The sequence below is a fragment of the Scomber japonicus genome, chromosome 16 (genome assembly GCF_027409825.1).
Source record: "Scomber japonicus isolate fScoJap1 chromosome 16, fScoJap1.pri, whole genome shotgun sequence".
Classification (NCBI taxonomy): Eukaryota; Metazoa; Chordata; class Actinopteri; order Scombriformes; family Scombridae; genus Scomber; species Scomber japonicus.
The window spans coordinates 25,146,461-25,156,787 of record NC_070593.1 but is presented as its reverse complement, the minus strand read 5'-3'; the positions used below and the strand labels follow the sequence as shown (position 1 = coordinate 25,156,787).

The window sequence follows — 10,327 nt, the reverse complement described above, 5'->3', positions numbered from 1 at the left end:
ACTCTGTAGATGAGTATCAGTGAATAAGGGCATTGATGAAGTGAAGTTCTCTTCACAGGTCTTTGCATTTGGCGCTACATAAAGATTGATTGATTGATGGGTCATGTATTCAATATTGGTGTTGTCCACTGAAGAAAGTGGAGATGTAGTACCTCATCCTGTATTAGAATACATTGTATGATGCAGATAGATAGATAGATAGATAGATACCTCACTTTAGCCACTAGGAGACAGTAAAAGTTCATAACAACCTCAAACCCACACTACACAGTTTATAATAGATAATTTAATTATAAGTCAAGTCATCAGCTAATTCTAATGAATTTTATTTGAAGACCCAAAGACATTCATTTCAACATAATAAAAACAATTAGGCAAACATATTTCCTAATTTTACACAGTAGCTCAACATGCAGTAAATTTACCTAAACTATGTCAGTTTTATTTATACTCACAAATCACAAATTAACAATATCTGTATTTTTTCTGTTTGACTTTATGTTGTAATTCCTCACTGTGGCCACTCAGAGGCAGTGAGAACTCATCACAACATCAAACCTTCTGAACATGAATATTAATATCAGTATTGTTGTAAATGTTAATATTATTCTTCTCCTTAATGTAACCAACAACAACAAAGTATAAAACAAATAATTTGAGGAAAGCAATCTACTAACAAATAATTCAAAGGCTTTTGCATCGTACCCATTTCATATCTGGAAAATAAGATAAAAAATTATTGTAATAATAAAGAAAGATGTTTGAATGCAGTAAGCAGCGACAAGTTGATTGTCAATAATATTTCTACTAATTAGATTAAATGAGACCTGCAATGAGGCCATTTGATAGACTCAAAATATGCTCAAACGGCAGCTCGGATAAAAGACTGATTTTTGTTTCCAGTCTTTATCACAAAAATGATCAAATATACTCAAGTAAAATCATTCAAAAACTCTTTGCTACAAATTTAATTGTGCCGTTAAATGTCATGTTTCCATTTATCTTTTATATCACACTGCTGTGTCGAGACCCAGGGCCTTTGTGAACACTCTCTGTGCATCGATGGCGAGCATGTTGAGGAAAGTATTCAGAATTTTGTATGTACAGGCAAAAGAAATGCACATTGCTGCTGGGATTCCAAATATTGGAATGAATCTGGACCATTCCTCTACTGCCATTAATGAGGCTGTGGTTATACACTGTGATAACAGCTTCATGACAAGATCAGCGGTAATTTTTTTTGCAGCCAGTGGTGAAATCATGACAGCCCTCAGATCATCTAATGGCACTCCTGTGGTTTGAGCAAGTCTCTCCAGTGATGGGATATCAAGACCAAACACAACTTTGTATTGTGTAACAACACCAACTATCATGCCTATGTCAACAGCAGAAGACATCCCAGGAACTGGTACAGCTCCTACAACTGCAGATAGCGTGGCATAATATTTTATTTTGGCCTGTAAAGCCTCTTTCTTCTTGTTGATGATCTCCAGGCTGACATTGGGCAAAGACAACAGCAGAACATCCCTCTTATGGGCAGGAAGCTCTCTCTCTAAGTTCTCCTCTAGTAGATAGAAATCATACAGGTGGAGATCAAAGCTGGACACCAGGAAGACCTGTGGAGACTCAAAACCTTGTTTTTGAAGACCTGCATCACAAAAGAAATAAATGGTATCAACATTTTGTCCATTTCATCAAATCTGGTAATTATTTATTTCTGATTATAAATCTCAGTCAGAAGCCTCTTACCTTTAATGCAGTATTCCCTGATTTGTGCCAGAGTTGTTTCCTCATTGAACTCTCTCTGACTTCTTTTCACACTGCGTACATCGTTGTCAATCTTTGAGCGAACAAAGTAGAATTTTTTCCCCATCTTCTGAATCTCCTGAGCGAGCTTCACATCATTTTCTCTGAAGCGAGTGTCAGAGATGATGATGAAGAAGTCAAACTTCTCAAATCCAACATGCTCCAGGTATTTGTCAGCAGGAAAACTGGTGGTGCCAATACCAGGGAGATCCCATAATGTGACACTGGGATAGTTTGGATGGGGATAAGATGTAAGCTCTATGGTGGTCTCTACAACACCAGTAGGGGCAGCTCTCTCATCCTTGTTGTCTATACTTCTGAAGGCATTCACAAAGGTGGATTTTCCAGCACCAGACTCTCCGGTGATAGCAATGTTTAGTGGAGTATTATTACATCCGTCGAAATACCTCTGGATGTTTTCAGCAGCTAGCGACTGATCGTTGTTTTGTAGTGCTTCTTTAACATCCACAACCATCCAATCATCAAAGCTCTCCATCCTTTAAAAATGGAGTAAAAGAGAAGATTAGGGAAAATAAGTTTGAAGTCATGATATAATGCAAATTCAGGAGAAATCACTGTCTTAAATAAGAAATACAGAAATAATTGAGTTAGTTGACAGCTGAACTTTTCTCCATAGTGGAGAAGGAAAACTATGTCAACCAAGGTAATCAGATAAACAACAATGGGATTTGAATTTAACTTAATAAAGTACACTCTGTGTGACACCTCTACCTGTTACCAGAGGTAAGACCATAACAAGGAAAGACATTCAAAATTGATATTTGGATAATTTATTGTACAGTATGGACTCTTATGACTGGTCAACATGAACAATTACGTGCATGGACTGTGGTTTGGGCAAAAACTAAAAAGTGTCAAATATTCCCGTTTTCTTGCAGAGGGAAGGATTTAGGATGAATTTTGTCCATGATTTCAATGCTGTGACTCTGTGTAACCTGATGCACCAATACTCTGCACACTAATACTCTCTCAACATCACTGACCAAAACCAAATCAGATACATCTGATGAAAACCATAAATGATGTCCTCTCATCCCATAGAGTATCCTGTTGCTACGAAAATCCATCATCAGTACAATTAATTTTGATTCACTTCATCAGCATATGAAAAATAGCCTATACAATATGTTACAGATACATATTAGCAAATTAATCTCTTTCACTCCTTAATGTTAGAGAACAGCAGTGACCTGAAAAGTGACCTCAGCGCTGCCTCTCATGTTTCAGAGAAGACTGTCAGAAAGAGAAAACTTTACATTTCCAAATAGATATTAGAGTCTACTCACTGAAGATTCTTTTGAGAAATCGATGTGTATGAGCTGATGATGAACTGCTTACTGTCTACTGTATTATCTGCCTCAACCTCCAGCTCATCATAAACCCTGTAAAGAAGTATTGCCAGTTTATCCAGATTCACCCTTCAGACACTGGCCAATGATAACATCCTGCTATGGGAGGGTACAGTAATGTCAGGAAAGCAGCTGATTTACAAGAAACAGAGAGAGGAGGGAGTGTTCATCACACTCATGCACTATATTACATTTGCAGGTTAAAGACGCCTTTGCACTGGCTGCTACATTATTATGTTTCCATATCTCTCTATATTATATAAACAATCAAAGAAACAGATCATCACCTCCTGGCTTTAGCAGACACAGGAACCCCAGAAATCGGATATATATTTAGACTGTTTCCTCCAATCAACTATCCTGAACTAACTTCATCTAAACCATCAGCCTGTCTCTTAGACCACATCCCAATTAGACTGCTTGATCAATCTGTCTTTAGTAACATGCTAAAGAAGCAATGTAAGTGAAGAAGAAATGCACATTTTGTCAGAGATGTAATGTAATGTAATCAAGTGACGTCTGAGCTTGCCAGATGATTTCCATCTGCTTCTATTGCTGATTAAACACTGCAGTGAAGACTGCAGTTTCTGCATATGTGTAGTGCTTGGTAAATATTGCCACTCCCAGATACATTTTCTGGTGCACCAGTAAAAGGTGCTACTGAATCACAATGCAAAAATAGATCATACACACTGTCTGCATACCTGCACTGCTTGATAGTGACTGCCACTCCCAAAAGGTCTTCCAGTAAGTGGTACTGCTGAAACAGTCTGGTGGTCTTTCTGACAGGGTTCATGGTGCAGCTATGACTAGTCTGTCATATTTAATGGAAAGGCGAGAGCTTCAGCATGTCTGTACTGTTAGTGATGTTCAGTGATGTGGGCGAGGCTGTATTTGCATATGAAATGAAGTTCATGTACTTTCAAAAGACCAGGTTGAAACTAGCACATTTAAAAAAAAATCTAACATACTGTGAGTACTTAATAAACTGCACAAACCTGTCCTAGCTACTAAAATGGAAATCATTAGAATCTTCTTTTTTTTTAAAAAGATCATCACACCTTTCATTTTATTTACGATTGTATGTATGCAGATATGCACACACCAGGCTCCTCCTTCCTTTCTGTCTATCTTTAAAGTCAGCTCCCTCACAGGTCTCACTGTAGGATGATTTCATTGGCCAGTGTCTGAAGAGTGAAACTGGATAAACTGATATACTTCTTTAAAGAGTTTGTAATGTTTTAAAGGTTGACACTGATAATACACTGGAGAGTAAGCAGATGAACACTCATACTAATTATTATTCTCTATTCTGGGGAAAATGATGCCGGTAACGCGTTACTTAGTATAATACTGACATCATCTTTCTTGTGACTAGCAGACCTTTGATCAAGCTGGTTTGGTTTGGTTTGGTTTTAGGACGCAGCTGTTTTTATGTTCTCAGAGGACAGACCCACCTTCCCACACTGTGCAAACCCCTGATCTAAGATATCCTGTGAAACAGGCTTATGGCTGTGAGTCTATGGACACAATATGGGAAAATATTGAACAAGAGGTTGTTGACATGTTGAGATATAAACATTTTTTGGTATACCCCTTAATATAAACACTGAAATGTGTAAGATAATTTAACTGCTAAAACACAATATTGTCTAGCAAGTGAAGTTGCACCAATAAGAACAACTTTGGATCAAAATGTGACAGTTGATTACTTATGTTTTCTGCACTATCAGACATAATCAAACTACACCTACAATGGCCTGATGAAGCAGATTCATAATAGAAGAAGACATTCATAATACATAGTAACTTAAGACGTGTGTGTGTTTTAACTTTGTTTATTTCGTCATGATTATTTAATGTAATTTAAAACATTTTTATGGAAGCTACATTCACATCACAGGCCTTGATGCTGAATTTTGCATTTTTTGGACAGATCTAATTTTTTCATGTTGATGGTTCACATTCATGCTTGTAAGTGACAGGTATCTTGCTCCAAGATGAACACTGTTGAAGTCCTAAACTGCCATTTATGTGCAGATTTTACTGAAATCTGAGCTGCAACAAGAATAACAACAATATATTGCATAATTAGGGAAGTTCTCTGGATATAAAGTAAACTTCTATAAGAGTGAGGCAATTCCTTTGAACCATCTCATTTTCTCTTCACATCTTGGTTCCACTCTAACAATGTCAGAGGAGCATGATTAGATACTCTTTCTTGTTCTCATCAATACCCATTAAGTTCACACCACAATGGTATGAAGAGCTCAAACATATGACATTTGTGGACGGACTAAAAAATAATCTAGAATAAATCATAACAACATTTATATGTTTAACAGCAGTTCAGCAAACATATAGCGTAAAAAACCCCAGTGTATTGGTCCTCATCCTCTTCCGCTTATCCGGGGTCGGGTCGTGGGGGCAGCGGCCTAAGCAGGGAAGCCCAGACTTCCCTCTCCCCAGCCACTTCGTCCAGCTCTTCCCGGGGGATCCCGAAGTGTTCCCAGGCCAGTCGAGAGAAATAGTCTCTCCAGCGTGTCCTGGGTCTTCCTCGGGGTCTCCTACTGGTGGGACGTGCCCTGAACATCTCACCAGGGAGGTGTCCGGGAGGCATCCTAATTAGATAACCGAGCCACCTCATCTGGCTCCTCTTGACGCGGAGGAGCAGTGGGTCTACACAGAGCTCCCTCTGGATAACTGAGCTTCTCACCATATCTCTAAGGGAGAGCCCAGCCACCCTACTAAGGAAGCTCATTTTGGCCGCTTGTACCCGCGATCTTGTTCTTTCGGTCACTACCCAAAGCTCATGACCATAGGTGAGGGTAGGAACAAAGATCGACTGGTAAATCGAGAGCTTCGCCTTTCGCCTCAGCTCTTTTTTCACCACAATGGATCTGTGCAGAGTCCGCATTACTGCAGACGCCGCACCGATCTGCCTGTCAGTCTCACGCTCCATCCTTCCCTCACTCGTGAACAAGACCCTGAGGTACTTGAGCTCCTCCACTTGGGGCAGGATCTCATCCCCGACCCAGAGAGTGCACTCCACCCTTTTCCGGTTGAGGACCATGGACTCGGATTTGGAGGTGCTGATTCTCATCGCGGCTTCTTCACACTCGGCTGCGAACCGATCCAGTGAGAGATGGAGGTCACGGTCTGATGAAGCCAACAGGACCATATCATCCGCAAAAAGCAGTGACCCAATCCTGAGGTCACCAAACCGGACCCCCTCCACACCCTGGCTGCGCATAGAAATCCTGTCCATAAAATCTATGAACAGGATCAGTGACAAAGGGCAGCCCTGGTGGAGTACAACCCTCTCTGGAAACAAGTCCGACTTATTGCCGACAATGCGGACCAAGCTTTGACACCGGTCATACAGGGAACGGATGGCCCTTATCAGGGGGACTCCCCGAGGGACACGGTCGAATGCCTTCTCCAAGTCCACAAAACACATGTGGACTGGTTGGTAAAACTCCCATGCACCCTCAAGGATCCTGCAGAGGGTGTAGAGCTGGTCAACAGTTCCACGGCCTGGATGAAAACCACACTGCTCCTCCTGAATCCGACTCAACTCAACTCAACTTTATTTATAAAGCACTTTAAAACAACCACAGCTGAAACAAAGTGCTGTACATAAATACATAAAAACAACACAGGAAACGTAAAACAATTAACAGGAAATAAATACTAAGATAATTGTTTATTGTTTTTAAAACAAATTAAAAACAATAAAACAATAATTAAAATAAACAAACCGACGGACCCTCCTCTCCAGCACCCCCGAATAGACCTTAGCACGGAGGCTGAGGAGTGTGATTCCCCGGTAGTTGGAACACACCCTCTGGTCCCCCCTCTTAAAAAGAGGGACCACCACCTCAGTCTGCCAATCCAGAGGCACTGCCCCCTACACTGCCCCACAACATCCAGGGCCATGAGGAACTCAATCTCAGGTGGGAGTTGAAACTCTCTCTGACAGGAGACTCTGCCAGACGTTCCCAGCAGACCCTCACAATACGTTTGGGTCTGCCAGGTCTGACCGGCATCCTCCCCCACCATCGTAGCCAACTCACCACCAGGTGTTGATCAGTTGAGAGCTGCGCCACTCTCTTCACCCGAGTGTCTAAGACATGCGGCCGCAAGTCCGAAAACATGACTACAAAGTCAATCATCGAACTGAGGCCTAGGGTGCCCTGGTGCCAAGTGCACATATGGACACCCTTATGCTTAAACATGGTGTTCGTTATGGACCAAGTCCAATAACAGAACACTGATCGGGTTCAGATCGGGGAGGCTGTTCCTCCCAATCACACCCTTCCAGGTCTCACTGTTGCTACCAACATGGGCGTTGAAGTCCCCCAGCAGAACGAGGGAATCCCCAGGGGGACTGTTTTCCAGCACCCCCTCCAAGGAGTCCAAAAAGGGTGGATGCTCTGAGCTGCTGTTTGGACCATAGGCACAAACAACAGTCAGGATCCGTCCCCCCACCCGAAGGCGGAGGGAGGCTACTCTCTTGTCTACCGGGGTAAACTCCAACATACAGGCACCAAGCCAGGGGGCAATAAGTATTGCCACCCCTGCCCAGCGCCTCTCACCAGTGGCAACTCCAGAGTGGACGAGAGTCATACCCCTCTCGAGGAGACTGGTTCCAGAGTCCTTGCTGTGCGTCAAGGTGAGGCCGACGTTCCACGTCCCTAGAGCTAGCTTCTGCAGCCGAGGGTCAGACCACCAAGGTCCGCCCAATTCACATTGCATCCAACCCCTTTGGCCCCTCCCACTGGTGGTGGGTCTGTGGGAGCGGGATCCCATGTCCCTTCTTCGGGCTGTGCCCGGCCAGGCCACATGGGCGACGGCCCGGCCACCAGGTGCTCGCCTCCGAGCCCCACTCCCAGGCTTGGCTCCACGAACACGAAAAACCATCTGTCTTAATCAACATTAGGGTCTTTTGAGCTACCTTTTGTCTGGCCACTCCCCCTGGACCTGTTTGCCAAGGGAGACCCTACCAGGAGCATAAAAGCCCCTGACAACTGAGCTCCTGAGGTCATTGGGACACACATTTAAGTCGCTTTGGGGGGGGGGGGCTCTGATGAAAACTCTTCATCAGAGCTGTTGCTGTGCGCAAATGTTGTACCCAAGTCGCAGTAAGTATCACCAAGCACACTGTCTTCTGACTTTGTGTCAGTCAGAGTCAAACGAAGCATCATCCTCTGTTCCATTCAGTGGAAAACAACAAAGTTAGAGAGTCTTTCATTCTTCAAATCTGTGCTCGTATTGTGTGTCTCTGCCACAGCTCAATAAAAACTGATCTGTGGGCTTTTACACAACATCTGCTGCATTTGGTCTGTAAATACTGAAACATTACAGCTTCCATTATGAATCTGCTTCATCAGGCCATTGTAGGTGTAGTTTGATTATGTCTGATAGTGCAGAAAACATAAGCAATCAACTGTCACATTTTGATCCAAAGTTGTTCTGATTGGTGCAACTTCACTTGCTAGACAATAATGTATTTTAGCAGTTAAATTATCTTACACATTTCAGTGTTTATATTTAAGGGGTATACCAAAAAATGTTTATATCTCAACATGTCAACAACCTCTTGTTCAATATTTTCCCATATTGTGTCCATAGACTCACAGCCATAAGCCTGTTTCACAGGATATCTTAGATCAGGGGTTTGCACAGTGTGGGAAGGTGGGTCTGTCCTCTGAGAACATAAAAACAACTGTGCCCTAAAACCAAACCAACCAAAGGTCTGCTAGTCACAAGAAAAACAACAGTATAGGTCTAAAATCCAGTTGGCAAAAACAACCTGTAGTTAAATCTAGTGGCAGTAGTAATTATGACCCAGGGAAGTGATGCAGTTCAGATGATGTCAGTATTATACTAAGTAACGCGTTACCGGCATCATTTTCCCCAGAATAGAGAATAATAATTAGTATGAGTGTTCATCTGCTTACTCTCCAGTGTATTATCAGTGTCAACCTTTAAAACATTACAAACTCTTTAAAGAAGTATATCAGTTTATCCAGTTTCACTCTTCAGACACTGGCCAATGAAATCATCCTACAGTGAGACCTGTGAGGGAGCTGACTTTAAAGATAGACAGAAAGGAAGGAGGAGCCTGGTGTGTGCATATCTGCATACTTATTTTATTTTATTTATCGTTTATTTGCCGAGGACAATGTATATTAATGTACAGTTAGTGCAATGACGTCCTGTAAATATACCGGGTTCAGCCCAAGGCTAATTTCCACCCGTAGTCCTCACATTAAAAGGACAGACAGACATACCATAAAAACAAACAACTTAAAATATATATAAAAAATAAAAGAAAATAAAAGAAAATAAAATAGATTAAAAAAAAATATATATATATATATATATAAATAAAAGAAGGCACAGTGTTAGCAGCAATTCTATCCTAGGATAGAGTACAGGATATGATATGGTAACAAATAAAGGCTACAGTAATACTGTATTAAAGTGCTAGTCAGAATGTTATTCATGGGTGCATATTTGTTGGGACAGTAACCATTCTTTAAGATGTTTTTTAAAAGCAATAAAAGTGGAACTATCTCTGATCAGAGTTGGGAGACTATTCCAACATGCACTGCCCTGGACAGTTAATGAGTTTTGGCCTATATGGCTACGTCTAAACTGTACCTCACAGTCCCCTCTGGAGGCAGATCTGGTGCTGAGTGTGTTGTCTCTCCGTCTAAAAAATTCCTGTAATGGGGGAGGAGCCAGCCCATTGAGGGTTTTATAGATAAGGCAGCTGTTTTTAAAACTTTTAAAATTTTCAAAACTTAAGAATTTGTGTCTCGCAAGAATTGGACAGTGATGAGACGAATAGGATTTTCTGGCAAATACCTTAATAGATTTTTTATATAGTTGTTCAATCGGTTTCAGGGTAGTGACACCAGCAAACGACCATACCACAAAACAATATTCAATGTGGGACAGAATCATACAGTGTAGGTAAGATTTAGCTGCATCAGACGAGATGAGGGGTCTGATTTGTTTAAAATTTTGTAGGCTGAATCTTATTGTGCTGACCACTTTTTTGATGTGTTTTTTAAAAGTGAGGTTTGAGTCTAGTGTAACACCAAGGTACTTGAACTGCGTTACCAATTCAAGTTCCTCTC

General features: G+C 41.6%; 1 protein-coding gene across 1 annotated transcript; it reads right to left on the bottom strand.

Annotated features, from left to right (window-relative positions):
- Nucleotides 1-1,010: 1,010 nt before the first annotated feature.
- Nucleotides 1,011-3,972, bottom strand: LOC128374982 (interferon-inducible GTPase 5-like). The gene is made up of 3 exons (XM_053335200.1): nucleotides 3,881-3,972; nucleotides 1,750-2,303; nucleotides 1,011-1,648 (listed from the first exon to the last, which is right to left on the bottom strand). Exons 1-3 carry the CDS (start codon nucleotides 3,970-3,972, stop codon nucleotides 1,011-1,013), a joined length of 1,284 nt encoding a protein of 427 aa, XP_053191175.1.
- Between the last annotated feature and the right edge of the window lie 6,355 nt (nucleotides 3,973-10,327).

What these genes read in the sequence shown, in the direction of transcription:
- LOC128374982 (XM_053335200.1), bottom strand. Translation starts at nt 3,972, where the DNA reads ATGAACCCTGTCAGAAAGACCACCAGACTGTTTCAGCAGTACCACTTA. An exon ending in GTCACTATCAAGCAGTGCAG is followed by an intron (nt 2,304 to 3,880) that starts GTATGCAGACAG and finishes CCATTTTTAAAG; the next exon opens with GATGGAGAGCTTTGATGATT. An exon ending in CAGGGAATACTGCATTAAAG is followed by an intron (nt 1,649 to 1,749) that starts GTAAGAGGCTTC and finishes TTTGTGATGCAG; the next exon opens with GTCTTCAAAAACAAGGTTTT.